General features: G+C 54.5%; 4 protein-coding genes across 4 annotated transcripts; all 4 read left to right on the top strand.

Moving 5' to 3' along the window:
* Positions 1–60: 60 nt before the first annotated feature.
* TGME49_205170 (hypothetical protein) lies at positions 61–1,677 on the top strand (the record flags this gene model as incomplete). The annotated part of the gene is made up of 3 exons (XM_018779320.1): positions 61–233; positions 699–808; positions 1,235–1,677. The coding sequence occupies 3 exons, from the start codon at positions 61–63 to the stop codon at positions 1,675–1,677; spliced, it is 726 nt and encodes a 241-aa protein (XP_018637288.1).
* A 1,393-nt stretch (positions 1,678–3,070) lies between these two features.
* TGME49_205160 (hypothetical protein) lies at positions 3,071–9,492 on the top strand. The gene has a single exon (XM_002367707.2). It carries the CDS (start codon positions 5,054–5,056, stop codon positions 9,092–9,094), a length of 4,041 nt encoding a protein of 1,346 aa, XP_002367748.1. The 5' UTR covers positions 3,071–5,053; the 3' UTR covers positions 9,095–9,492.
* Positions 9,493–10,789: 1,297 nt separating this feature from the next.
* On the top strand, positions 10,790–20,159 carry TGME49_205150 (ACR, YagE family COG1723 domain-containing protein). The gene is made up of 11 exons (XM_018779319.1): positions 10,790–11,837; positions 12,185–12,275; positions 12,718–13,942; positions 14,580–14,668; positions 15,277–15,318; positions 15,701–15,770; positions 16,591–16,812; positions 17,493–17,554; positions 17,835–17,937; positions 18,354–18,403; positions 18,800–20,159. Exons 1-11 carry the CDS (start codon positions 11,365–11,367, stop codon positions 18,842–18,844), a joined length of 2,472 nt encoding a protein of 823 aa, XP_018637289.1. The 5' UTR covers positions 10,790–11,364; the 3' UTR covers positions 18,845–20,159.
* A 169-nt stretch (positions 20,160–20,328) lies between these two features.
* TGME49_205140 (hypothetical protein) lies at positions 20,329–27,267 on the top strand. Its single transcript, XM_018779318.1, has 5 exons — positions 20,329–22,306; positions 22,675–23,900; positions 24,248–24,549; positions 25,757–25,803; positions 26,004–27,267. Exons 1-5 carry the CDS (start codon positions 21,316–21,318, stop codon positions 26,036–26,038), a joined length of 2,601 nt encoding a protein of 866 aa, XP_018637290.1. The 5' UTR covers positions 20,329–21,315; the 3' UTR covers positions 26,039–27,267.
* The last annotated feature ends 22 nt before the right edge of the window (positions 27,268–27,289 follow it).

Consider the following 27,289-nt stretch of genomic DNA (forward strand, 5'->3'; position numbering starts at 1 on the left):
AACACCAGGGTCGCCCGTGTGATGCCGTCCGCCTAGCTGTTCCTTTCTCGTTTCGTGAACATGCTGAAATCGATTTATCCCGAGGCGCCGCTCGTTGGAACTCGGCATGTCTCAAGCAGACGTCACCATGGAGGTGCTCGTCTGCGTGGACAGGCTGTGCAGCCCAGACAATGCCCAACACCGCCGCCCATCGGTGTGATCGGCCCAGCGAAAGACCCCACAGGTGTTCCTCCGTAAGTAAAACATCCGACAGACTGCGCTCACGAGAACGTTGTTTGTGCCTCTCGATTTTCAAGACTGAGACTCGCCATGTGGTGCGCCGTCCCACATCCCAATCCAGAAACGTCGGGACATGCCTGCGCCGAAACGAACAGTTAGCTGGAGAGCAGTGCAGAGTGGGAGCTCTCTTTCGCGTCGGCACACATGTTTTGGACACTGCGCGAACAAACAGGCAACACAGGCGGACCTCTTTGCGTGTGTGCAACACTTGGGTCGCTAACCGCTTTTCCACCCTGTCGGGGACGGGCTGTGGTTGGGAATAGGGTCAACGAACCATCTGTGTATGCTCGAATGACTACCAGCGAACCACCGTGTATCTCGGCAGGTGGTCTCGTCGTGCTAAACCCCACAGTAGTAGGACGTATTCTGCAGGTTGTACATGCGTGTGTGTGTGTGTGTGCGCGGTGTTATCCTTTCAGGCTGGAACTTCCACAGCCAGCCGTCGATGATGACTTTCCCCCTCACCCGATGGTCACGGAAGTGGAGGAATACTCGCAAAACGGTGTTGCTTCGGCATGTGCGAAGTCAGGTCCGTTGCTCCAAGCAATGCTGTCTATGGTGTCATTCGAGACAGATCCAGATTTGTACTGGGTCGTCTCGCCCATGCTGCAATGCTTCATCAACAGGACAGTGGAGGGAGTCGAGGGTCATTATGGGCTGTCGTACATCGACTCAGATGACTTCCTTGGAGTCCCAGGACTGAATTTGCCTGGCGTTTAGGGTGAATGTACGCCGCTGGACTAGACCGAAAAGCAATCCGAAGAAAGAGCCATTTTTCGGTGGGCTGGGGACAGCCTGGAGGAACGCGATACTTTGGCCGCCGCCGCTTCCTCCGTTGCCTGGAGAACCGCGCGCGCCTCAAGAGTGTTGCCCCTGCGAAAGGTTATCGATAGGGAACGTGCGTTTTTGCAGAGGTGCATGTGTGCCCAAATCCTTTTTTTCCCCATTTCTTCAGGCAGGAAGAGTGAGCACGCGGCGGCCACTGGTGTCCCACGAGTTTTTTGTCGCTCACGGTATTTTGGGGGTCTGAAGAATTGGACGGTTGTGTCTGTGTCAGGCACTATTTTTCTTTTCACACTCAGGAGTGTCACATGCGCGTGCAAAGCCCTCACGCGCGTGGCCTTGTTTGTTGCATCGGAGTTTTTTGTTGCGCAGGCGAAAGTGCCTCCCCGCGTTTCCAGGGCTGATGGGCCCCGTCCATGGTTATTACAATGCTTTTTTGTTCCCGGTGTTCGGTGGCCGTGCTGCTTTGCGACGCGTTTCCATCCCGAGCCTTCTCTTACGAAGAAAGGTAACGCGCTTGGCGTTGTCACTCGGGACAGCGGAACGCTCAGTGGCTTGTGCCTCACACTCCAGCTGCTTAACATGGTATCTTGTCTGCCAGCGATGCTTTTATGACAGTGAACGTGTGCAGATTCCTCTGACGCTCGTGGTCGCAGGAGTCGCCGACCAGACGCACGCGAGTCTTCCCGCTTTTGTTTTTGTGCTTTGGCACGGAGCGCCGCTTTGGCGCGTAACGATGCGTCGGGGAGACTTGCCGCGCGGTACGCACAGTTATATGTTCACCTGACTCGACGAGTTTGCATTGCTTTCTTTTGTTTTGAGGATGAGTCTTGTCACCTGTGATTTCCGTGGGGGAAAGTGCCCGTGGACCCTTTTTGGGAGAAACAGGGAGACAGACGATAATTACATCGAGAGGAATCGGGCACTGCCGGCAGCGACGCGTCCCCCCCGTGGTCGCAGTCTAAGAGCGGGTACGATTAAGCGGGTTCTGCCACTGCCGTAGCAGCGGCCGAGACGATGTCGGTTTGGCATTGTCTTTCAGGTCGAGAGCTAACCGAGAACGTACAACTGTTGTACCTTCTCTAAGGTAGAGAAATCCACGAGAACAAAGCCAGCTTATGGCTGAATTGTCTGTGTGGTCTTTTATGGCTAGCCAAGTAAAGTGCATACAGGTGTGGTTGCATATATCATCGGAAAGAAAAGCTGTCTTTTGCAGACAGGCGTCGCGTGTGTAGCCAGCGCTGGAGGTGCCAGGGGATAACGTAGAATAGTTACCCCGATCAAAGAATCCCGAGGTGGCGTCCACAATTGCGAGCCTGAAATGTGTTTCAGTAAGTATAAAAAATAGACCAGTACCTGGTCCGCTGCCGTCCCCAGCCGCTGGTTTTCAATGCGCTCACGTTTTTCGGAACCTGAGCCAGTCTCCACCTCGCCACCGTTTCTGCAGAAAGGCTTGTTTCACCATAAAGAGAAACCTAACTGGTTTGCCGATAGACCATTCCCGGTGACTCCTTCGGTGTGTTAGGAAAGACAGCTCATTTGCTCGCAGTATCCGACTGCTACGTAGAGTGACTTCCATTCCAGCAGCCCCCATACTCAGAGTGGCGCAGGCTCTCGAAGTGTGGAAGGGCACTTGCCGGAAGTGGGTGGCGCTTACGTGTGACAAAGTCACAGCGGAATTACACAGCTGCGAAGTAGAAGCGAAGCTTTCAACTTTCCGCGTTTCAATCGAGAGCCACGTAGTGACCTTTACCCGAGGGGCGGGTCGACGATCAATGAGTAAAAATTCCCCTAAACAGAAAGAACTCCCAGGTCAGCCGCCTCACAGTGATTCACGAGCAGCTTCTCCCCAGTTTCAAGAGCTGGCCCTCCAGGAACGGGGACTCGAGTGATCAGTGCAGCCGGTGCCATGCTTCTTCCTCAGTGTGGCTAAGGCCTTTTCCTTAGTGATACAGATTCCAGACGTCGGTTTCATTGCGTTGAAAATATATCTTTGATCACTCGCTATCTCACAGTGTTAGGTTCCGTGTAACCAGTTTTCCACGCCTCCTTCATTTCCACAGAGCCCTGCTACCCTTCCCACGCACCACGAATCCTCCAGAAGCATTCTGGTGTAATAGTGAGAAGATGTTGAAAATCCCTACAGCAGCGTGTGGAATAAAAATCGCTGGCGGGCTCGGTTTCTCACCTCGCGCTTGTGTGTCCGTCTCAAATCACCGTGCAACTCTGATTCCTTAATCCAGTGGCTTTTGTGCTCTAAATCCGTGGAGGTATCGATCACTCTACCGTCGAGATGTAACTCAGAAGCTGCATGGCCCGATCTACTCCCTGCAGCTGCATGAGCATAGCATCCTTTCACCGGGAGCCCGCCTTCCCGTGTATCTTACGGAAACGCATGCAAACCCTTTGCACTGTACGGAACGGTTCTGCCATAAGTTTCATTTCACGCGCTTGCAAGGTGCAAATGCGTGAAACTCGGAGCCTCTCTACAGCTGGTGCATGTGTTGTCTTGAGAGTGTGCAGTTGCCTGTCGCAGGTGCTGTTCCGAGAGGTACACGAAAGCCTGCTTGCTGTTCTTCAGTGTCGGCAACCCCTCAACCCAGCCGTGAAAGTGGATGTTCCGTCGAATCCAAGAAAATCAAGACGAAGAAGGCGAACAGCGGCATACGAGCTGGCGGTTTCCTCCCATCGCAGTCCCGCGGCATGCAATCGCGCTGCTGCTGGTTTCCGCGAATACACCGAGAATGAAACACACAGAGCCTTTTACCAGAGCATTATCGCTTTTTTTCTTCTTGATCCCCAGTTTGAATTCTCTCTCCTCCAGTCGTTTCACTTCGATTTCTACAAGGTGTCTGCGACGCTTGTTGACGACAAACTCCCGACACAGGGGTACTTTTGAGGGCAGGCCCCGCACTTGGCCTGCAGGTGACAGCGGTGGAGCCGTAAACGCCATCCGATTTTTAGAGTCTTCACCTTTCGAAGACTCCTGTCTTTTCTACCGATTCTTTCGCCACGCTGTCGGTCCTTCCACTCTTCTGCGCTCGACTTTCCTCTCGGTTCGTGGAAAAAAGCCTGCCGGCGCGCCGCCGCCAAACAAAAGCCTGCTCTTCCAGTCTCTCCACCTCTGCTGTGTAAAAGCGTCATTTTACACCCGTGTGAGAAGGCTAAACCCAAACCTATTTCCCCTGCTCTCTAGAGACTCCGGCGCCGCAGCACTATGTCTCTAACGGCGACGACACAGGAGGTGGAAACAGAGTGAAGGTCCAGCGAGAGAGCAGCCGCCCATGCGCATGCGTCGCACGACTGATGTCGCATTCAATACAGTCCAAGTTGCTTGTTCTGGAACGTTTGAGAGAAACCGTTCTCCCAGAGTTCCTCTGCACTCGTGGCTACACGAGGAAGTATGTCCCGGCGACGCGGAGAGGAAAGTTGCAGGGAGAAGGCTGCTCTCCGTCTGTGAGTCGACAAAGACGCGCAAGGAAGTCGCTCCCTCTACAGACGAGGCCGAAATAAGGCTGTGTGTACCCTGTGTTGTCCGGATCAAGTCACCTCGTCTTCCCTCTCTCTCTCTCTGGTCGCGTTCTGTCCTTCTGTCTCGCGTTCCACTTTTCACTTTGTCTCTCAGGAACGAGATCCGCATGACGCTTGTACTCGTCCACCACCCGTCGAGGTGTGTAGCATTCCTGTGCTTCTAAGCGTCACGGCAGTGCCTGTATTGTCGACTTGTCCTGCTCTGAAAAGGGAGAAGGAGAGAGTCGAAGGACGCCTCTCGCCTCTCTGTCCAGACAGCGCAGGGCGTCTTCCTGCTCTCGTCTTCTCCAGATTCAAAGAAGAGCGGAGGAGCCTCCCTCTTCTCTTCAGGCCGCTTCGTTCTCTCCCCAGCGTATCTCTGCAACCCAGCACTGTCTGCAAACTGGCTGCTGCATATCATGAGAAGCATAGGGAGAAGCCTCGGGGGTTGTCTCCCGATTTTCTCCTCGAGCGAAGAAAAATGAAGGCGACGCAGAGCCCTGCCGCCTGTCTGTATAGACAGCTGCATCAGGTGAAGGTTCTTCGAGCGCCTGTGCACGCAGTGACGCGCGACGTCTTCCTTTTTCTGCGCATGGCAGGACGCGAAGACACACTTGAGAAAAGACAGCAACTCCTGGACGTTTGCATGCACCGCTTCCCTCTAGACGCGCGGCCGTTTCGTCCCCCCGGCGGCCTTTTTGCCTCCTCACGACGCAAGCTCTTTCTTCGTTTGTCTTCTCGTTTGCTCGTCGTCTGCTTGCTCGCGTGCGTTCTTCTCTCTGTGGTGCTGCGGACTTCAGCCGCGCGAACATGTATGCGGAGCCGGTGTCGCTTGTCTCCGCTTTTTCGACTCGACGGCAGCCGTGACTTCTTTCCTTCTCTCTCCCTCGACGAAGAACCTCGGAGCCTCCAGTGGCCTGGACTCCCGCCGCCTGCGCACTCGAAGACTCGAGCCACCCTGCCTCCGGGGAAGAGTTTTTCAAGGACGAACGAGGTCGCCTTGTTCACTCTTCACAACGCGTCTCGCCAGACTCTTCTTCGAGAGACGCTTCCTCTCGTCGTTGCCCCAGAGAGGCGCCAGCGGAGCCTCGTGGGGCCTGGAGGTTCTGCGGGTCGGAGTGCGCCCGTTTCCTTTCTAGGCTGTTTCTCTCGGCGGCAAGTCTCTCCTTCTCTCGCTTCTTCCTGTGAGAGAAGGAAGCCTCTAGAAGGAGCGCGTTCACTGACAACCGTAGACGCTGGACAACCGCGGCTGGTCTCCCAGTCGGTCTCATCTATCCCTCGCTCTGCTTCTTTGTCTCCAGCTGTGCGACCCACCTCCGGAGGACTCCCATGCGTACTGAGAACTCCCCGGACACAGGCAGGCTCTTCGTCGTTTCTTCCGCCGGCGCGCCTTGTCTCTGCTTCTCTCCGACTTCCGCTGTCCTGCAGCGGTCCCCGGTCGCCCTCACGCAAGCTGGAGGCCGTGGAGAACAACCGAACTCCAGAAGAGACAGAAGCTCGGCCCTGCGACGAACGAAAGAGCCTGAAAGAGACACGAGAAAACCATCAACAAGGTGAAGGCGGTGAGGACGGCGACGACTCAGAGAGACTCAGACTCTCGGGAGAGTACGTCTTCTCGCTTCTCTGCATCTTTGGCCGACTCGCAGAACATGCAGGTCTCCATAGCTGGGGCTTCGCGGCGAACCCACGACTCGAGTATCGCCATCTGCATCCTTCGCACTCTCTCTCTCTCCTCTCTTCTGCTCCTCAAGCAAACCACAGTTCCACTGCTTCTTCGTCTTCCTCCTCTTCTTCCTCTTCTTCCTGTTCCTCTGCTGCTCCTTCGGACGCGTTTGTGTCTTACCTCGACAGGCTCTGTCGCCTTGGGCGAGAAGGCCCAGGAAGCCACCACCGTCGACTCGCAGCGGAGGCGGCTCTGTTTTTGCGCGACTTCTCGCTTGAGAGGAGAGACGCAACGGACGGCGCGGAAAAAAAGGAACCACGAGGAAGCGTAGACGAAAGAGACAGGGAAGAAGAGGGAAAAGGAGACAGAGACGAAGGAGGAGAGAGAGATGTCGATGAACGGGGTGAAGGCCAGACTGTCATCGGTGGAAGGCAGGACCGAGAGGATGAAAGAGGCACTGGGGGCGAAAGGCGAGAGGAGAGGATCCGTCGTGGCGGGAGAGACGAAGAAAGGAGAGACTGGCAAGACGAAGGGGGTGCTGAGAAGGGTCACTATTACGTCAGAGGTCCGTGGTACAGACTTCTCAAGATGAAGCTTCTCCTCGTTGGCTTTTTGAGATATCGTCTCAGGTTCGGACCGGCACTGGCGCCCTTTGCGGCTGCGGGTCTCTTGCGACCGCGCCGCGGAGGCCAGGGGACAAGAGGGCGCAGGGCCGAAGAAGACTGGCCTTCTTCTGTTTCCAGCTCGTTTCTTCATCCGCCACTCTCACTCCCTTCTTCCTCACTCTCTTCTTTTACTCTGCCATCGTCTTCGTCGCCGTCTTCTTCGTCCCTCTCGTCTCGGTCTGCGGGGTCGCGGGTGCGTAGCGGCGTAGCGCCTGGCGGCTCCACTGGAGAGGAGGCGAGACAGAGGCGGTCGGAGACGGAAGCTGAGAGCGACCGGCCGGATGAGATCTTCGATTGGGCGTTGCCGCGGGGGATTCCCCAAAGGGTCAAAGACGCGCTTTTCAGAGAAGAGGCGCTGAGAACCAGTCTTCCGTGGGAATGGATTCACCCGCAAATTGTGCGTACAGCTGGGGAAATCGTTTGCCTAGGCACAGAGCGACTCCGGGGCTCCGAGGCTCTTCTGCTCCTCCTTGCAAAGACATGTGAGCCATGTGGAGCAGCAGAACTCTCGCAACGCAGAGAGCAGAAAGAATCCCTCGAGAACGTCTGCCCTTCCTCGTCGAGCCTGTCGCTCGCATCGCCGTTGCCTCTCTCTGCTTCTCAAGTGTCGACAGTGGCCCGTGAGGCTCCGGCAGGTCCATCTTCGTCGTCCATCTCAGCGTTCTTCGCGACCTCGCGTTCGGCGCTCGGGAGGCATGCGTCGGCTGCGGCTCCGCTCTTACTCGAGCCTCTGCCTCTGCCCCTGCCCCAGGGGAAGAAGGACCGGGAGAGACAAAAGGAAGAGCTGCAGCTTCTGCAGCGCTTGCAGCAGCTGCGGCTGTCGGTGCGCGACTTTTCTGTCTTGCTGCCACACCTGCCTTTCCAGTTTCCCTTCGAAGTCTTCGAGGAGAAAGCCTCGGAAGAGGAGATGAAGAACTTTTGCTTCAACCTCCTTCGCAAGCGCCTTCTCCGTGCTGAGCTTCACCTGCGCGCAGCGGATAGCGCAGAGGCGGAGGGCGCAGGTCACGGAGCAGACAGAACTCTGGCGGCCCGCGGACACAGAGGGAACGCTGCCGAAGGAGACGCGGCCTCGCTCGAGAGTAAGACGGAGGCGCTTCCCCTTCTTCAGCGCCCTCGGCAACCTGGAGGAGAAGACCAGCAGGCCTCGCTGACGCGAGACTCACGGGGCGCTTCCCAGGAAGCGGAGAGAAGACGAGAAGACGCTGAAGAGGCTCGGAGAGAGGAACCAATGAGAAAAGAGACACAGGGGCAAGCGGGAGCGTCGGCGAGGGAAGACACACTCCTGGCTGACAGGCAGAACGTACAACGCCGTCGCTCTCTTCTAGGGCCTCTTCCTCTCTTCAACCTCTTCGTCCAGTTACTTCGATATTCAACTTCTTCGGATCTCTCCCCTGGGTCCAGTCTTTCTTCATCATCTTCGTCGGGGTCTTCTTCGCCGTCGCCGTCGTCTTCTCCCCCATCTTCGTCGCCTTCATCTTCGTCTCTCTCTTCTTCACCAGGTGTGGTGCCCGCCGACGGTCGGGCGTCAGCGGGAGCGTCTGTTGACTCTTTTTCAAGGCGTTGTTACGCGCGTGTAGCGGACTTTTTGATTGAACAGGAACTGCAGCGAAAAGCGAACTGGCAGGACGCCTGGGTCGCTCTCCTGAACGCCGCCGTGCAGAGATTTTCGCTTTCTTCGCGCGCCTCGCGTCTCGCAGTCCAGGACGTTTTTCAGTGGTTGCGAGGGCCACAGCGCGGCTGCCAGAAGCCTCTGGATTCGCTGTTTCTCTCCGAAGACGAAGGAATTCTGCCGCCCCCGCCTCCAGGCTCTCACACGAGTCTCTGCGCGTACCTCTTCGGCAAAGGCCTCGCCGGTCTCCCTCCTCAGAGGCAAACCAGGGAAACAGCGGCTCCTTCCTCACTCGACGAGGCTAGCAGAGACAATGCAGAGAGCGAACTCGAGACAGCTGGAGAGAAAAGTGGAGAGAGTAAATGTATAGGTTTGGAGAGAGGCGAATTACATGGACCGGCGAACGTGGAAGGAAGAGAATCCTCGAAAGGAGAAGACTGGATTACCTTCGACTCTGTCCAAGCGATGATTTTCGACGCCGTCCAGGGCGAGGAAGAGCAGTCTTTGTTGTGGCCGGAGTTCCTCAGGAGCGTGAGGCGGACGCAGAAACGAATCGCCGAAGCAGAGCAGAAAAGGAACGACTAGGGGAAGAAGACCGAAAGATTTATCGACCGGCGTCTCTTCCCTTGGAGTCTATACGTCGACGCAGTCGTTTCTTCGCGTTCCGAGCTTCCATGCAATTTTTACTTTGGCAGAGAGAGAAAAGCAACTCAAAAACGAGAGCAGAGTGGCAAACACGAGCGAAGCTGTTTCAGAGAGACCATGCACTGACGATGGAACTTCCCCAGTTCTTCTGCATCTTTTTTTGTATCGTTGAGCAAATGTTCGTACACCTCAAAGAAGACCAGCCTTCTCGTGCTCGCCAGAAAACAAAGTGCACACTGCCTCTGAAACTCGGCGACGCATAGAAAGGCCAGGAGAGCACAGTTTCACGTTGTGCTTCAGCGCAGCTTCCAGGACCTTTCCTAGGTGCATTGTCCGGCCATCGAACTGTCTATATTTTTACCTCGACACCGAACAGATGCCACCAGACAATGAACCCCAAGTGTGGTTCCGCCTCCTCTGTAGAAAGAGATGGCACTATTGATTTGCAGAGGCAAGTCTATGCAACACTGGCTGCATTCCGTTCCTCCTTGGGAACACTCTGAGACGTATAAGTCTGCTTAGCCTCTCTTTACAAATCTGGTCTCGAGTTTCAGGCAGCGAAGCTCAGATTTGCGCCGGCAAATGCCGAGCGCGGCAATGTCGGGTCCTGTGGAGAGTCCCCGCGTTTCGACAACTAGAGTTCACTTGCGTTTGCGTTTTTTCGTGAGAACTGCAATGCAGGCAACCCGTCAAGGGTGTGTGTGCACATTTGGAGGCAGCTCAATTTCCCTTTGTCACTCTCGGAAATTTAGGGTGGAAACAACTCTTCCAGTGCATCTGTTTAGAGGCGGATGCCTCTTGGCCAGTGCGTGAGCTGGTTCGGCAGAGAGTCCTGGAATGTCTATATTTGCCTGCTGTCCTGGGAGCGCGAGCCTGCCCTAGATTGAGGACTTTCATGCACAGTCGCGAAAGCAAAACGAAGAGCATTGAGAAACGCCGCAGAACCCCCTACTTTGAGAGCACGGAAGCGGGTGCGTGAGCTCCTTCTCCTCCACAGACAAGAGCGAACTCCACACCGCCTTTTTCCGTTTCTCGCTGCTCGGTGGGGGCAGAAGCCGCCTCAGTGCTCTCGACAGGCAGTCTTTTCTCAGACACACCACACCCCCTGAGATTCTGCGTTGCCGCAGGCTGATACGGCGATCTAATTGCCCGGCCAGCACTGCGAACATCATCCTTGCAGAGGAACTGCATCGTCGACAGTTAAGTCAAGGGTGAAGGCGTCCTGGCTGAGTCAACGAAATCGTTGATTGAGTCTTTCGCTCCGGAGAACTGTAGCAAGCGTTTAGTTTTTCCGCGGCTCCGGTTGAGAGCCGCCACCTCATCTGGGGAATCATCGCCTCAGAGGCAGGAGTGTGTGTCTGTTTGCTGGGGATACACACACTGACATTCCCCGCGTTGGGCAGCTCCTCTTTCGCCTAAAATTCTCGAAGAGCTGTATCCAAGGGCCGTTGCGCTCGTTGTGCGGCAAAGAGAGAGCCTGTGAGGCGCCGTCATTTTTGCCGTCGACTCGCGCGCGTGGAAGCCGCCCTACTTTTCGACCGCTGACCTCTTTTTACGCCGTTCGCTCGACGGCTTCTTTCGCTATGAAAGTTTCCTTCTCGTTCTTTCTTCGGAAAAGGAACGGGCCGCTTCCTAGAAAGTCCCAACTTCTCTCCTTTCCGCTCTGTTTTCTTCCTTCCTCCCGTCTCTCCTCCGGCAGCAAGGTGCCTCTTCTCTCTCGCGGTGTGCGCGCTCGTCGCGCGTCTTGTGCTTGTCTCCTTTCGCCTGGGGGCTTTGCACCCTCTTCTCCTCTCTACCTTGGACTTTCTCGCTGGCGCGTTTTTCCCTCTCTCCCTAAGCCGTCCAGACGCGAGTTCGCTCCCCTGTCTCCTTCCGAAGGCCTCGAAACGCTCAAAGTCGACGCTCTGAGGGAGTCGTGCATCCCTTCAACCTACCTCGACCAGGATGCATCTTAGTTCCACGGTTTACATCGCTCTCTCCATTGTTTTCAGCTCAGCCACCGACCCCATTGCCGGCGTTTCTCACCTCCTCCTCACGGAAGCGCCCTCCAGCCTTTGCGTTGCCTCGTGGCGTCTCGCTCCTCTCGCTCTTCTTCGCCTCTTCTCGCTCTTCTTCGCCTCTTCTCGCTCTTCTCGCCTTGGTGGAGAACGCTTGAGGACTGGAGGCGGCCCTTGGATTTTTCTCCACAGTTTCTCAAGAGCTGAGGCACCATGGCTGGGCTCTCGCGACTGAGCGCGCGAGAGCGACCAGCACTGGCCTCCTCCTCGAGCGCGTTGCGTCCCCGAGAAAACAGCGCGCATGAGGAGGACTCGACCCTGCGACGCAGAGGCTGCTCGTCGCAGTCTCCGAACCTGGAGACTTTCGGAGGCTCCTTCTGCGACGAAGGGAAGTCTCTCTCGCCGGCGCCTTCTCGGCGGCGCGCGCCTCCGACGCTCTCCTCCCAGCAGGTCCCCGCGGCGGTTCTCGGCGCGCCGAATACCCCACAGAGCCTGCGGCGCTCTGGGGCCAAGAGGCGACAGAGACGCGCGCCTGCAGGGAAGAATGCGTGGAACACAACCAAGTTTCTGCGCCAGTTCGAGGACGAGCAGCATGAGACGCAGGAAGAACGCCTGTGGTTTCCAGTCCACTCCATGTGCCAGGCAGAGGGATACAACCTCCGGACTTTGTACGAAGCCCTCATCGCGTAAGTGAGGCAAGTCTTTTTGGACGACTCTGGGGGGAGCGGGACCCGAGTCGGAGAGACAACGGCGATCGCAGGCACGGGAGTCTCTCGACATCACGGGTGACGAACTGACGAACGCCTCTCTGTGTGGGGTGCTGTGTACGGCGTCTGGTCTGGAGTGGTTGATTCGGCTTCGCGCGTCTCTGTCAGGTCCAGAAACGCCTTCCCCTACGCTCGGTGTTCCGCGCGAAAGTCGCCGTCCCCGTGTACACTGATTTCGCCTCGTCGGACGAACTCTCCCTCACGTCTGTCGATTTGATTCATCGAACGTCGCGAGTCGATGCCCTCTGCTTTGTGTCGATGGACAGACGACACTGCTACGCTCGCTTTCTGGACGACCGAGGAACCGTTTTATATTTGGAGCTCCCGGACAGCGACCTGCCTGTGGTCGAGGTGAAGGTGAGGACATGCGCGTGCGAGGAGGGTGCCGCGTTGCTTGTTTGATCCTTTCGTCTCTCCTCGTGCGAGGCGGAGTATCTGCAGCGTCCATTCGGACCTTCCAGGGCCGGCAGCCGCCACCTCTCGACTGTGTGCTTGGACCTTTTGTTCGCGCGAGGAAAGGTCGTCGGGTGCCTCGCGCGCTTTCTTTTTCTCCTTTCGCGCCTTCCCTTGGCTCTCTCTCCCGCCACGGTCGCCGTCTTCTTTTTCTTTCTTTCGACGTTGTCTCACGTTTTCTCTCGGCCTCGGGCGGTTCCTTCGCTGTTCTCGTTCGTACCTGCTTCCTCCTCTTTTGCTCACCGTCCGCTGCTCTCGCTGCTTCTCGTTCTCCTCCCCCCTCATCTGTTTCCGGTGTTTCCTCTGCGTCTGCTGTCCCTCCTCGCCTGCGCTCGTCACTCTCTAGGCATGCAGCCACGATCGCTACGAAACCTTCTTGCGGGTCTTGGCTCCTGGCGCGCGGCGGTCGTCGCGTTCGCCGTCGGCGTTTCCGCGGGCAGGCGGGGCTTCCCCGGCGGATCGGCGCTGGGCCGCACAGGCGGACGCGGCGCCTGGGCGCGTCGACGCTCGTCCGCTGCTATCCGCCTCCGTGCAGTCGGAGGAGGAAGGACCCGGCGAAGACTCCGTGGACAGCTTCCTGAAGAGACACGGCTCTCTCCATCGCGACTTCTCGGCGCCTCCCCGCGGACATTTTTCCAGGGGACGCGAGCCGGAGGAGGCGGAGGAGGAGGCGGAGGAGGAGGCGGAGGCGAAGGAGGCGGCCAACCGCCGGCGCGAGCGGTGGGAGGCCTCTGGCAGACGCTTGCGAGCGCGGGAGGCACACACGTTCGACTTTTTCCACGAGGAGGCGCGCAGCCGGTCTCAGTCGAGCGTTTCTTCGACCTCGTCGACCGGGCGGAGCGCTTGCGCAGGGCGGTGCGAAGGACGCGAAGAAGGCGACGGAGACTCCGAGCAGCTTCTGGGCGCGCCGGGGCGAGGCGCCAGCAGGAGTCCCGACCACCGCGGAGCCAGGTGCGAGAGGGATCTGGGACCCGACGATTTGTCGGACGACGAGACGGCTGGTCCGTCGCGAAAACATGCATCTTCGAGGCGGCGCCGAGAAAAGAAAACCGGCGCGGTCTCGGCTGTTCTGTCCCCGACCTTCTCCCTCTCGCCTGCCGAGTGCTTCGGGAGCCTGGAGAGCTCCCCGAACAAGCGGGGCTTCTTCGGTCACTTGCTGGGAAGTCAGACCTGCTTCGCAGAGACCAGGCCGTCGACGTTCAGCTCCTTCTCACCCTTCGCCTGGGCCGGCGCCGCGAGAAAGACGAGTCCCTTCAGCTCCGAAGCAAAGCGCGCTTGCAGAGGAAGACAGGATGAGGCCGTCCAAGACGCGTACTTCTCACTCGCGGAAGACGCCGCGCGAGGCGGGGACGCGTCGCGCGTCTTGTTCTGGCAGCCCAGACGCGACATGGAAGACCGAGAGGAAGGCGTCGAGCATGAAAAGGACCGAGAGCCGCAGGCAGACCGCACCGGGTCCTGTTTCGTCTTCTCGAACGGCGCTGTCGTCGTCTGGGGTGGCGGCGACGTCGGCGGCGCCGAGATCAGGAGAGACATGCTGAGCACCTTGGTCTGGTTTTTAGGAAGATTTGCGAGTAAGACGCGAGTTCTCAGTCGACGCTGGGGAGCCTCTGCGACGGCCCTTCCAACCTTGGCTGCCTCGGTGCGCAGGAGCGTTCTCTCTTTAAGTCTTGTGTCGTTTTCCTGAGAAAATTCAAAACTGGCGGCGACCGAGAGACCTCGACTCGCGTCTCCACACAGCCGAGTCTCAAGGTGGAACTTTGGGCTAGGGCTAGCTCTTCCCTGCACCTCGTTACTTGAGTCGGAACTGGCCATCTTAGGTTTTCGAGTAATGCCTCTCTTTCTTCGATTGGCGCTGTCCCTGCTTCTCTCTTCTGCTAGTGAGCAACTTACATGGAGGACGAGAGAGAGCAGCGAGGGCGGCATCTTGCGCCGCAACTGGCGCTCTCGAGCTGGGATTCCCTTGCATGCGCGCGTGTGACGTTCTTCCCGGCTGTGTTCGTCCTTCTCTCCACCGGCCCCCTCGCTTCTGTGCGTTCTGTCTCCCGTCTCCTCTGTGTCATCGAGGGCCATCTGAGATGCGCAGATGGACAGTCTCAATCTGGTGCGGCATGGAGGACTACCTACGCGCGACGTTCAGAATACATCATCAGCTGAGAATTCCTCTCTTGTGTGCCGCGTATGTCTCCTGTGTTGCCCGAAAACCTGCAGCTGGATTTCTCCGCGTCGACATGACTCAAGAAGATGTGATGTTCTACAGTTACATCGACGACCTCCGGAAATGGTCTTCGGCCTCGGCGGTGAGAGGCGGCCGTTTCGCCGGCCAAAAAATACTCCTTGCAGAGACTGGAACAGACATCCTCGAGAGACCGGCGCGACAAGAGACTCAGCATCAGACCAGCACAGACACACAGTCATCTCTGTTGATAAATCGAGAGATCGAAGACGCTTCAGCTGTTCACTTACCGCTCTCGCGACGCATTTCTGTCTGTCAATCGATCTGTCTATCAGGGAACTTTTCTGTCGATCTGCCTGCCTGTGTGTGTCTGCGTCTTTGTTTGTGTATCTACTCTGTGTCTCTCTGCGTTGTGTCGAGAACGCGGGGGCTTCTGTCTGCATTTCTCCTCTCGCCATATGCGAATGCGAGTCTCTGTACAAAACGCGGCGAAAGTGGACGTATCGAAGAAGAGATCGAAGCGGAATTGCGTATCGCGATCAGCATGTACACGGTGCATGTACGAGGTAGAGAGCCCAGGAACAGTGTGTATCTCTGTTCCCCTGATCAGCCTCTTGTCGCTGTGCAAAGGCTGCTTCATGTTTCTGCGTCTGCCGTCTCGGGACTTCTCGTGAACGTTTCGAAGGAAACAACGAGGCATTCTCGACATTTCTGCTTCTGCCTCTGTTGCAGATCCCCCGAAGACGTATCAAGCAAAACCGCCTCTACCTTAAGGTACGCCGTTCTGAAGCTTTTTTCACTTTCTTCTCTGCTTTTCACCGTGTTGTCCTGCTATGTCTTCGCCGCATCTTCGTCGAGCTGCATGCGTCGTTGCTCTCCCGGTCCTTCGCTTCTGACGCAGCGCATGCACTGGGGGGTTTCCGGCGCCGGTGGCTCGGCTTCTACACTTTTCGCTGTGCGTGTCTGTGCTTGCTGCCGAATTTTCTCGTTCCATCTCAGTTCTCACTCCTCAGCGTTGGTGTCTCCGAAAACAAACGGCGCTACCGTGATTCGCTGGAAGGTGCGACTCTTGCTGTCTCCTCTTCCGCTTCCCTCCCTGTATGTGCATGCACTCCCTTGGGGATGCTGAATCGCATTGTTGACTGCATTGGTGCAGACTCGGGATGTCTCTGAAAAGCTGGCGGCATCCTTCGCAATTGCTCAGTCGGTTCGCCTCGATGTATACGGTGAGCCTCGCTCACGTCGCTCTCAGCTTTCAGAAGAAGAAAGACTTCGACGGTCCTCTCCTGGATGCATAAGAAGTTCCTCACACCGTTTCGAGTTTTCGCGATCGCCCTGTTTTCGTTTCTGGCCGGGGTGGGTTGTCTTTCGACTTTTTTTCAAAAGTCTTTTGAAGTCTAAAGGTGCTTATGCTCACAGTTGTTTTACCGTTTCTCGTTCGCGTTTGCTGGAGCTCTTCCACCTTGTGTGTGGACTTTCTTACTTTCTTTCTTACTTTCTTCCTTTCTTCGCCTTGCGGTCTGTCGATTCTGTTCCCTATCTGCCGTTCAAAATTGCGTAAATATATCCAGGAGAACTCTACTGTGAAGGCGTCCTTTGTTTTCAGCTTCCACCGTGAAACTGTTTGACTATCGTTATCTTGGGCCTATGCAGTGCGTTCGGTTGCTAGAGTCGGTCCTTTTCCGGCTACGCGTTGCTTCCCTTTTCGATCTCTCTCTGACTCTTTCCCCGCAACGCAAATCGCATGCGACGCAGTCGAAGAGGGGAGCCAGGGAAAGACGAGATGGCGATCTCTGAGGCAGTTGAGGGAGGGACCGTGCGGTGTGGGTGTTTTCTTCTCGTCTTCGGTATCGGTTTCGTTTTGCCTGTCTGGCAGAAGTGTGTCTTGACTGCTGGATGTTCGGCGCTTTCCTTAGCGCTTTTCCTTTGTCGAAGCTTTCCTCGCAGATTTCTCTGGACCTCGGCAGTCGGTTGTTCCGGTCGTGCGTCTGCGTCTCCCTTTCCACCTTTACTTCGTTGTTTCTCACCAACTTCTGTGTGGGTCAGAGGCTCTCGTCAACGACACCATCGCGCGAGTGCAGGAAGTACCTGAGCGCATGTCGCGCCTCGGCTGCGATTTCTCTGCCGAGGAAGGTCACCAGAGCGGCTGGAGGTCTCTCCTCCACTTTCCCAGCTTCCTCAAAGAGCGAGACGAGGAACACAGCGACGCATACAACAAGCAGTTCGCCGACCTCTCCGTGAGAATCATCAACGTGAACATTGTCGAAAGTAAGGTCACCCATTCTCCGTCTCGGGCCTCTCCCTTATCTTGTCTTCACACGAATCGGCGCATGGCGCCATGATCGACCGTCTGTCTCTCGATCTCGCGATGGATGGTGCCTTCACTCAGGCGCAAACACACACATTCTCGGCTCCAGATTTGTCTCCCCTTCGAATTGGTGCGGTTTATATCTACATATCCAGTCTTGGATACCTTTGTGCGTACACCCACCTGTTTAGTAACTGAATGGACGCTGTTTACGCCTGCGATGTATGGATAATACTCGACTCCGGTGGATAAGGCTATATGTGGACGTGTACATATATATATCTATATATCTATATATCTATCTATATATATATATATATAGGTTTGTGTAGAAGGATAGATAGATTCAGATCTCGATTTGCAGGGGTGCGACAGCCTCGTTGAAACAGATGTGTGTTGGCTTATTTACGGAACACTGGTTCCGAACAGGCTGGAGCAAAAACGCATCCCTGGAGGGATTCTTTTCGGTGTTTTCGCAAAGTCCCTGTCCTTTTTCCCCTCAGTTCTCATTTCTGTTATCGCGTTCTCTGGCTGTTTCCTTGGATTTGTATGTGCTTCATCTCGTTGCTTGCAAGTAGACAGGTTGGTGGAGTTTGCGCGTTCGCTCTCGTTTGCTTCTGCTTCACCCTTCGTTTTCCAGACTTCCTCGACGTGCCTGACTTCTTCTGGGAGGACGACAAGTGGCAGGCGTTCTGGCACCGAGTGAGTCGACGTGCAGAAGAGAGAAAATGGTCCGAGACCCATCCGAAGATACTTCTCTTCTGGCCTCGGCCTGTTCGTTTGTTTGTCGAAACGTCTTGCATGCCATAGCGAGAGGGTCACATGCAACAAATCACTTCTTCACGTGTGAATACAACGGCAAAGGACGCATGCTGCATGCAACCTTTTGTCGTGTTCGCCGTTTCATAGGTGGACATCTCGGAAAAAGAGGAAGGATTCGGCTGAGCCTCTTCTTCTCTCATTCTCTTGTGGCTGTCTGTAGGTCCACCACCACCTGCAACTGCAGGAAAGGATCGATATTCTCAACACTCGATATTCATGCATTCTTGAGCTCCTCAACGTCGTCCGGCGCGAACAGTGTCAGGGTACGCCGGAATCACCAGGCTTTCGAGTCGGAAGGAAGCGCTTTTTCCCAACTACGAAAATCGTGAAGAATCCTGCACTTTTGGCTTCACCATTTACCGAATTTCGGGTGTGAAGCAGTCACAAACCTATATCTCCTTCACTTCAGCTACTTATATGTATATATATGTATATATATATATGTATAATATATATATATATATATATGTATATAAATGTATTTGAAGGTGTGGGGTGTGTAGATTCACGTCGGGCTGTGTGCGGGTGCCTGGCGAGTTTCTCGACAGTGGATCGTTCCGCTGTAGCATTCAGCGTGGAAAAACATCTCGAGTGCGGTTGCGGGGACAACCTGTGTAAGACTTGAACGGAAGTTCCAATGTGTGCCTCGCCTGTTCCGCCGTCTTGGGTGTTGTCGCAGACCACGAGTTCCGCATGACTTGGATTATCGTCCTGCTCCTGGTCGCTCAAGTGAGAAAAGATCGACCCCTCACCGTTTCCGCCCTCGACGGATGACGGCTAGTCATGCAAAAACATGCTTTTTTTCCGTACAACGCTGCATGCATCTGTGTCTCGATGTTTGGTGCTTCCGTGGGGCGTTCTGTAATTTGGTGTACGAGGTGTGTTCCTCTTTCGCTCTTGTTGGGCGCCAGGGGTCTCGGGGAGTGGACTGGAAGGGAGTAACTAAAGACTCTCTCCAGTGTTTCTGGCGAGGTCTGCGTGAGTGCGTCTTCCTCGGTTGGAACTGCAAACGTGAGAGAGAGAGACTCGAAGGTCGGCTGCCGCTGAGTCCCGGTCGTCGCCGTGGTGTTGGAGGGCAGAAATGCTGAGGAGCATGGTTTCGGGAGGAACGCGTTTTGCGTGCAGGTCGTTGCTGCGGCTGTAAAGTACGTCGTGTTGGACGAGCCTTGATTTTTCCCCCGCTTTCACTGAGAAGAACAGAATGGATGCGGAGGCGAGAGCAGAGCAGTCTGAGGTTCGACAAGACAGAGGAGCTGACCTGCCTTGGGGGCGTCTCCCTCGTTTCCGTAGCGCCCCTGCAGCAGGGGGGAGAAAAGAATCGAAGCTCGAAACGACAGAGGCGTTTTCGCTTCTTCAGTACAGTGAAGTGCACAGTGGAAATCAACACTGCAGGGGCAACTTTCCCTCAACAGAGGCCTGTGTGTGTTGCCCAACAGGCCGGGTCGGCCCGACTTCGGACTGGACGCAAAGCGAAGGCTGGGGGAGAGACATAGGGGAGGGAGGGGGGGAAAGCAGAAGAGTTCCTCTGTTAGTGGACTCCAATTTGGCACAGGGAGCAGAGAAGGGGAGACGAGGTCGAGGAAGAAAGCCGGAGGGCAAGAAAGAGAGACAGCCGTTGCGCCCGAGAACTGGCGTGTGTCTCCTCACGTTTCCAGTTTCGGTTTCTCCCATCGCTTGTAGCGGAAAAGAGGAGAGGGGGGGACCGGCCAGCACGGACGACGGGCGCGAGGGGTCGAGCACGGGAAGCATTTGTCTCGGATCGGAGACGAAGAGGACCACAGACGAGCTTGACTTCACATGCTTCGTGTAGGCCGTATTCTGTGCGTCCACACGTGGATCAGCGCCTGTCGATCTGTGTAACCATTCCTCTACGTTTCGCGCCTCTATCGAGATACCCCTATAGAGAAGTAGACAGAGACCTGAACGTGAGACCAGTGTACGAGTGTGTACGTATACGTGACTTGATAATGTCTTTGTTTGTGTCTACTGTCTGCACCGGAAACATGGAATGCGTTCAGTGATCGGGTGGGGGACTCTTCCGTTTTTCCGAAACTGTGGGCGTAGGCCATTGGGCTGGTGAAGACAGATCTTCGCGGGGCAAGGACCAGCCTTGTCGATTCTCAGCTTATCGCTGTCAGGCGAGATGTATCAGGGAAACAGGTTGTGGCGAGTAGTGCGTGGATCCGCGGAAGGTAGTGTGTGTATACCATCGATGAGATGCGCTCTTCGTGCATACTTGCAAGCACTGGTACAGGGATTATTATCTCTTCATATGGGTGCGTACGGCAGACGTCCGCCTGTGTGTCGGCCTGCATTACGTGGAATCGTTAAGCGTTTCCTCAGTCCGTCTCCGTACAGCCTTGCAATGAGAAGGAAGGTTGAGTTTTTCTGGGACCTTTTTAGCAACGTGTTTTTCCGATGATATGAAGTTTTCCAAAAATCGCTCTTGCAATGAAGTCCACAATAGACTCCAGGAGAGGCGCGCCCTCTGGATGCCTCGTTTTGTGTCATTTAGGCTTGTCGTCAACCCAAAGGTGGGGTCAACTTACTTTGCAAAGGCTAGAATGTGTATGTTTCAACGCGTGCACATGCAACTCCCTATCTGTCGAGAGCGGTGCCACCGGCCAAGCAGTTGTGTATAGTATCGCGCATTTGAGCTATTGTTGCGCACTGCAGTTCCTTAATGAGGAAGCCTTAAAACACCCAAAAACGTGACATGCGGGGTTGACGCAAAAAGTCGTCAGAGCTACAGCAGGAGCTGCCTTAAACGATAACTCACACGGTACATACCTAAAATCAGAAAGCCCACCCGTCGTTGCATGGAGACCGGAGATAACTGACGTCGCGGCCAGGGACAAGACAGTGTGCCGTCCGAGGAAAGATGCTATCATCCTTACACATTGTACGGGGTTCGAGCGGTACTCAGTTCGTATCTCTCTCCACCAGCGAGCGTCTCCACCAGCACAGACTCGTCGAGATGTACCATGGAGACGGACATCGTGCGGAAGGCGGGCATTCTACAAGACCGAGTTCTGCCCACTATAGCCATGCTGAAAACAATCGAAATTTCGCCGCACAAGGCGCGTCTGTCAGACAGAGCATTCACACCTAGTTTGGGAGATTTCAACTCCGTTGTGCTATTGCCATTCCCGTGTGTGAAATGTTTGCCCGTATTGTTCTTGAGTGAACGGTTGCTGTGCGTCTACGGAACCGCACAGGATACTCTGGAAGCAGCAGGGTGAAAAAACATAATAGCTGCATTTTGCACTGAGGATGAGAGATTGTCCGTACCTGCCTTGTGCCTCTTAGAGCGATTATTGGCTGTTCGATGTTGAACTGTGAGGAAGGACAGCCCACGACAGGATCGCCAAAAACATACAGAAAAAATTTTAAATCATGCAGTGCTGTGGTTAGAGCGGCCGATTTTCAAGAGACATTCTCCTTCTACCTGGTTTCGTCTTTTCCGTGCGATCCACAGAAACCCGTAAACATTCTGGGTCGCAAGAGGGAGGCTCTTAACCTGCTTATTGCATGTTGTGTGATCGACCACTCGAGCATGTGAGGGACCCCTCACAGGTGGGGCTTCGATATCTATTGGAGGAAGTTTCCTCTGACAGGCAGTCAGCGTGGCGACTGAATCGATGCGGGGGCATCGTAGCCGCGTTGGAAGCGGGTGTTCATTGCCTGTCGTCCGCGCGTTTTGGGAATTGCTTCAGCCGGAAAAGCCTACGTTTGCGAGTGGAGCCCCTAAATTGCAACGACAAAATGACAGGAACAAAATGGGGGAGGATGATCCTATCAAAGAGAGATTGTTGCAGCGGGCTCTCGACCCTACTGTCCGAGTTGCCCTTGATTCCATTTCGCCCTCATGTGTCACACTTGAAGTCACATTCACCGTCACATATGAGACAGAGCCAGGAGTCAACTTTCATGTAGGTTTTAATCTCTTGGATAAGAATTATGATGCAGGCTATGTGTCCACGTGGGAAGTGCTGAAGACTGTTTCTTTGCCTGAGCTGCAACTACCACCAGCCTCTGCAAGAGGTGAAAAATCTCCGCAGCCCTTACGGGTGCAGATCTCGAAAGCGGTAACCACATTCGGAGGTGGGCCGGTGCCGACCACAACTCTTCAAGAGGCAGGTCTCTCTTCCTCGCCTCCAGCTGCTGGTAGCAACACTTTTCCCGTTGCCATCGCCGAGAAAAGCGAGGAAATCGACGTTCCTCGTAGCCAAGTTGTCACTGCTACGAGTACTGTGGCACTAGAAGGAGTCACCATCTCGTGGGCTCTTTGTCAGCGAATTGCCAATGAGGTCCTGATCGTTTGTCTTGGCCGAAAGAGAGATGGAAGCTTGGACCAAGCGCCGAAGGGCAGCCCTAACAGCGTGTGCTCTCAAAGAGAAGGCACAGCGCCGTCCAAAAGGGGAGCGGGGCGTAGTGAATCAGGAATGAATGCCAATGCTGGGCTTGCAAAAGAGAAAGGGAAACCCAAAAGTTCGAAAGAAGTAAAAGCACTCCCTGTCTTCGAAATGCACCGTCAAGGCCAGATGCGCATTGGGAGCCTTCTGCTTCTGAGCGAGGCAGGATCCATAAAGTCGTGCCCATCACTAAATCAAGCGTTTGCCACACTTGACGGTGAGAAATGTGTGCTCATGTGGAGAAAAAAACATCTGAGTATCCATACTTTCATGGCACGCGTATTCACACGCAGAATGTGCTTACATGGTCGCAGTCATATTGAGAGCGGCTCAACTCTTCTTGTGGTCTTGGGAAGTCAAATCGGACGAATGTACCTGCTGGTTTTCTGACACGATGAAGACAGACTCGAGCATTCTCGAACTTCGTATGTGTGCGTTTGGCTGTCCCTGTAAGGAGAAACACATGCCCTTCACTGATTGATAATGTCATGTTTTTACGCTCGTGCAAGTGGGTCATTGAGAGTGACCCCATGTCTATTTAAAGACGGGCGATCACGTTACTTCCGTTGTGTCTAATGCTTTCAGGCATTCATCGTTTCGAACTCGAGGTATCATGTTCGCAAGCTCCGCTTTCCACTGCACTTCGGGAACTGGTCAACCCCGTATGCATCACCTTCTGCAACGCCAGAAGGATCCCCGTGTCAGTCTTTTCTTCTTCTACTAATGCCACCGACGTACTTTACGATGAGCCTGCTTCCAGTGGAACGGACAGAGGCATTGGTGTTGGTGCTTCCACGACTGACGGTGCCTCTAGTGACACTCAGCTGCTATCTGCATGTTGCCAGAAGACAAAACTTGCTGCACATGCAGCGGCGCAGTGGTTCCCCAACATCTCGATAACGACGCCTGTCCGTGCCCTGAGTTTTTCGGGCTTCTGCGCGGATGGCATTCAATGTGCAGATGTTTCTTGGAACCATGATATCGTTGTCTTTTGGGGACCAGCAGTGGTGAACCAAATTGCCCTGCGCCGCTTCCTTGAAGACTTCGCCTTCACTGTCGAACTTCATGATCAGGACACCCTGGCTATTCAGAGCGTACACGGAGTAAATGCGTCAAAAGAGACGACACTGGAAGGACATGTGATGTCGGGGTCGACCAGCAGCAATGCAGGAACAAAACGAGGACGCGCTTCGTCTCCTGGAACTGTGGCAGGCAGCCGAACTCTCTCCCCGACCATTTCAAAAGTAGCACCTCTGTCAGCCTGTTCCCAAGGTGGAGCCTCATCAGATACCAGCAAAGAGTTATGCTCTGCCCCTATTACTGCTTCCCCTCGCGGAACATCCCTAACGGCAAACGCCAGTCACCGTAAAACTAAAGTTCCGTCACCCGGGCGACCTGAGCCACCAGGAACGAAAAGTAAACATAGAATGACGAAAGAAGACGATTTCGACGGTGGCTCTTTCGAGGCAAGAATCATCAGGCCACACGGGGCTGCCAACTTCAGATTTCAGGAACTGCTGCGGCATGGTCTTAAGCGCATTGAGCTAGCATCAGCTGTTTATCCGGTTCTGGGAACAGGGGGAGTGCCCGTACTGGAGCAAACGACGCTGCTTAAAGACCAATCAGCCAGTCAGCTACTAGCGCAACCAGATAACTACTTGACACGATTCATGCCGGGAAAGACACAGCACGTGTCGACGCGATACCTTGATTACGGCACTCAACTGATGCTCCGCGTTCGCCTCAGCGAACCTCTACCGTCGATTGAGAAAATCCAAATGCTCCACGAGGCCGGCCAACAGTATCCAAAAGTGAGACGAAATGCGCGGTGCGTTGCTGTGCTTTCGAACGGTGGATAACTTATCACCGCACGGTTTAATACACAAACGGCAACTGGCTGACACATTATGAGGAGTACTTCTCATAAATCCCAGATATTCCTTCCGGACTCCCGTCTGCAAAATACATGCAACCATATACTCGCCAATGAATGTCAAAAGAGACTGTGGCGTTAGTGGTCAGTTCAGGCAGCAGTGGCACTGGTTAACATCTTCAGTTATGTTGAAGGGTTCTCGACGTTCTTTCTTGGTCAAACGTTGAATAAGATGTGGTACCGTCAGGGGCGTCCATTGCACTCGATGCGTGTGAGGCAGCGCAGGAGGCGGAGAGCTTTCCGAAACATGACGGTGAACAAGAGGCAACTCCAGGCAACACACGGGAACTACAGCATACCGAGGCTGATCCCGCTCTCCGCTATGAACCCTTTGGTTGTCTCGTTCTTTTCGTCAAACCGGACCGCAAGCCTTTGATCCAGAAAATCGTGATGGAAGTAGACAGAAGAAATATGCAGGCCATGAACGTCGAAACGCACGATGCCCTCTCACTCGAAATTCTTCCTGCTGATGAGGAGGGTAGCAATGCTCATGACGTCCTCACGGGATTCATTCTCTTTGACGAAAAGTAAGGCGTACACTGAAAAGCGGTAGTCGTTTTGTCTTCATAGTTGATGGATTGGAGAAGGCTTGCATGCTCTTCTCAGCCAAGGGTTTCCCTCTGTTGTCTTTAGGTTATAGGTTGTGTGTCGACCATTCAACAGCTGAGGAAATTCCAGCTAGTCTCGATACACGTTTCATCAAGTAGTGATGCTTGCATGTGGTTACAAACCACATGAATTGTTGTGAAAGCCGCCTAGCGAGTCGTCAATCCCACAGCAGTTTCCGCTTGCTTGCATGATCAGGCCGGATCCTGCGTGGCGTTCTGTTGTGGCCTAAAAAAAATCCGGCCGGTTTTTGTTTGCCAATTGTGGGCTGCCTACACATACTGGGAAAACGAGTGAGGGGAAAGAAACTTCACTGAATTGATCGTCCCGAATGTGTAACGTGCAGGCAGTTTGTTGTAGTGGTCGAAGGGTTGAGAGGCGGAAGCCTTGCCAGTTTCGTACAGTTCGTCAGGAAGGAGCTGCAAGGCGCATCGGGACCCTACAAGTTACTGTACAACTCCCGCATTGGTTCCTCAGAGAGACATTACGCGATGTTCAACCTTCACCTCCGGTGGATTTCCCTTCCGACACCTGTGGAAGCCCTCCTGCTGTCTTTAAGCATGCTGGACAGGTCTACCACCGAATCCCGACGGCTTGCGAAGACGCTTCATCAACTTGCCGACCTGTCGCGCGCCGAACGGATTCGTGATGTCAAGATTCTTAACTGTCTGCCCTGTCCTACTGGTCTCCTCCTTCTCAGTCACGTGCATGGGAATAATGAAGCACATGCGGTAATATTTCATACGTCCCACCTCTCCGCGACATGATAGGTGGACACGGAACGACTGGACAGATGAAGGATAGATGACTACACCGACACTGGAAAACAGACATCGACTCAAATTCAGCAGATGCGCCCCTCAACTCTAGGATATGACTCGACGGATATCCTCTGATCTTATACGAATAAGGATGTCCGACGTAGTTATTTCTGGGCTTCACAGTTGTTTCGTTTTAGCTGGATAAACTACGGGACGGAAGGTGGGATGAGATAACAGCAGAGTAAGCGAGAATGCGGCAAGCAACAGAAAGCTCCAAGAGACAGCGCCTTTATATTTCCTGTGGATATGACCTCTGAATGGGTCATTGGCATTGATACCACCATTTCCTGTGTGGTACGAATGTCAGGAGCACGAAGACGAAATCCACGAAGAGGCCAACAAACGCGAGAAATGGTGAGAACTGCGTAACCGGACATCTACATGGTTTTTCAGAACAAAGGACTGGGTCTGTGAGCGCAAGTATGCCCACTACGTTATCTTCACGCCTCATTGGAAGACCTCACGCAGCAACGGTAGCTCTCGGGTCTCGGATGTGGTAGCGCTTGTGAATATTCGGCGTGTTCATTTTTACGGCCAATCTTTTCTCTCCGCAGCTCCACTTCGCAAACATCACTCCGGAGATCGGTGACATTCGCTGACGTGGTTACGCTCTCAGACAGCATAACAAAATTACGACGACGCGCGGTGTCCAGTCGCTGTTCAGAGGCCAGCAGCACTAAAGAGGAATCTAGGTTCGTGAACACAAAGTATATCAACGTGCTGAAGGAGCGGAAAGAGCTTGTACCAGCAAACAGAGTTCTGGAAAACATTCAATCCATCAAGAGTTTCTCAAAAACTCGTCGCAGTTCTCCAGAGGCATCAAGTCCCCAGCATGTGCGCACTCTCTCGGCAACCCAATCTTCAACGCCGCAAGACAATAAAGTCAACTCTCGAGTCCGATCTCATTCGTCGCTTAGAGCACACGAAGGACAGCTTCCTTTGGAGGAAAGAGAAAAACGCAAACATGATACCAGACCACCATGGAGGTATCCTGCTCCGAGAAGTTCTGCAGAATTTCGACGAATTGGACTAGGACTACCGGGAGATAGACTGGAGGAGCTGAACAGTCGCTGCGAAAGAGACTCAGACCAATTCTTAAACTGGACAAGCAAAATACGAGACGCGTCAGTTCAGAAAGGTGACAGCATGCCTGAACTCTCGAGTAGCAAGTCCATGAAATTTGAGACACAGGGGAAGTCGGAGGGGCTGTTCGGTCCGAAAAGCTTCTTCGAATCTGTACACTACCCGCACGAACCAGTAGGCACTGAAAAAACGATCGCTGAAAAAGCGGCTTCTGAGAGAGTGCTTCCAAGCGCCGGACACGACCGACACAATCCTCAAGAACAGGTGTCTCGAAGAAAATGGGGGTCGTCAGCGGATTGCTCGAAGATGCATTTCCTGAGCCTTCATTCCAGTGCAAAGCCCAGCAGCTGCACCCTCGAACTTCTTCATGATTGCTTGCATGGTTCGCCTGTGAAACTTGGGATTGACTTTACCCGCCGAAAGGTTCCCCGACGGCTGGTGCAGAAATACGGCGCATTCGCACCAGTCTCAAATGTGAAACCTATAAGGCCTCTTTCTGCGGACAGCGACTCGGATCGGTCGGGACGAGGTGCTGCACCAGCCAGGATTGTGGAAGTGGATCCTTGGTCTCACAAATACAAGGCGGCAACTCAGGCAGAAAGCGTTTCTACTGGTTTAGCAAAAGCCTGGAGAAGTGTGGGCAACGATTTTGTGATTTGCACTCGGTCGAAAGCATTGACGGATGCAGACTTTGACTTGTACCGCCAACCACTCGATAACTCTCCCCAACTAACGCGTGTAAAGAGTCATGTTACTC

The sequence above is a fragment of the Toxoplasma gondii genome, chromosome VIIa (assembly GCF_000006565.2).
Source record: "Toxoplasma gondii ME49 chromosome VIIa, whole genome shotgun sequence".
Taxonomy (NCBI): Eukaryota; Apicomplexa; class Conoidasida; order Eucoccidiorida; family Sarcocystidae; genus Toxoplasma; species Toxoplasma gondii.

What these genes read in the sequence shown, in the direction of transcription:
- TGME49_205160 (XM_002367707.2), top strand. Translation starts at nt 5,054, where the DNA reads ATGAAGGCGACGCAGAGCCCTGCCGCCTGTCTGTATAGACAGCTGCAT.
- TGME49_205140 (XM_018779318.1), top strand. Translation starts at nt 21,316, where the DNA reads ATGCGGGGGCATCGTAGCCGCGTTGGAAGCGGGTGTTCATTGCCTGTC. An exon ending in AGCGTTTGCCACACTTGACG is followed by an intron (nt 22,307 to 22,674) that starts GTGAGAAATGTG and finishes TAATGCTTTCAG; the next exon opens with GCATTCATCGTTTCGAACTC. An exon ending in CCGGCCAACAGTATCCAAAA is followed by an intron (nt 23,901 to 24,247) that starts GTGAGACGAAAT and finishes GAGGCAGCGCAG; the next exon opens with GAGGCGGAGAGCTTTCCGAA.
- TGME49_205150 (XM_018779319.1), top strand. Translation starts at nt 11,365, where the DNA reads ATGGCTGGGCTCTCGCGACTGAGCGCGCGAGAGCGACCAGCACTGGCC. An exon ending in TGCCTGTGGTCGAGGTGAAG is followed by an intron (nt 12,276 to 12,717) that starts GTGAGGACATGC and finishes GTCACTCTCTAG; the next exon opens with GCATGCAGCCACGATCGCTA. An exon ending in AAAACCGCCTCTACCTTAAG is followed by an intron (nt 15,319 to 15,700) that starts GTACGCCGTTCT and finishes GCATTGGTGCAG; the next exon opens with ACTCGGGATGTCTCTGAAAA.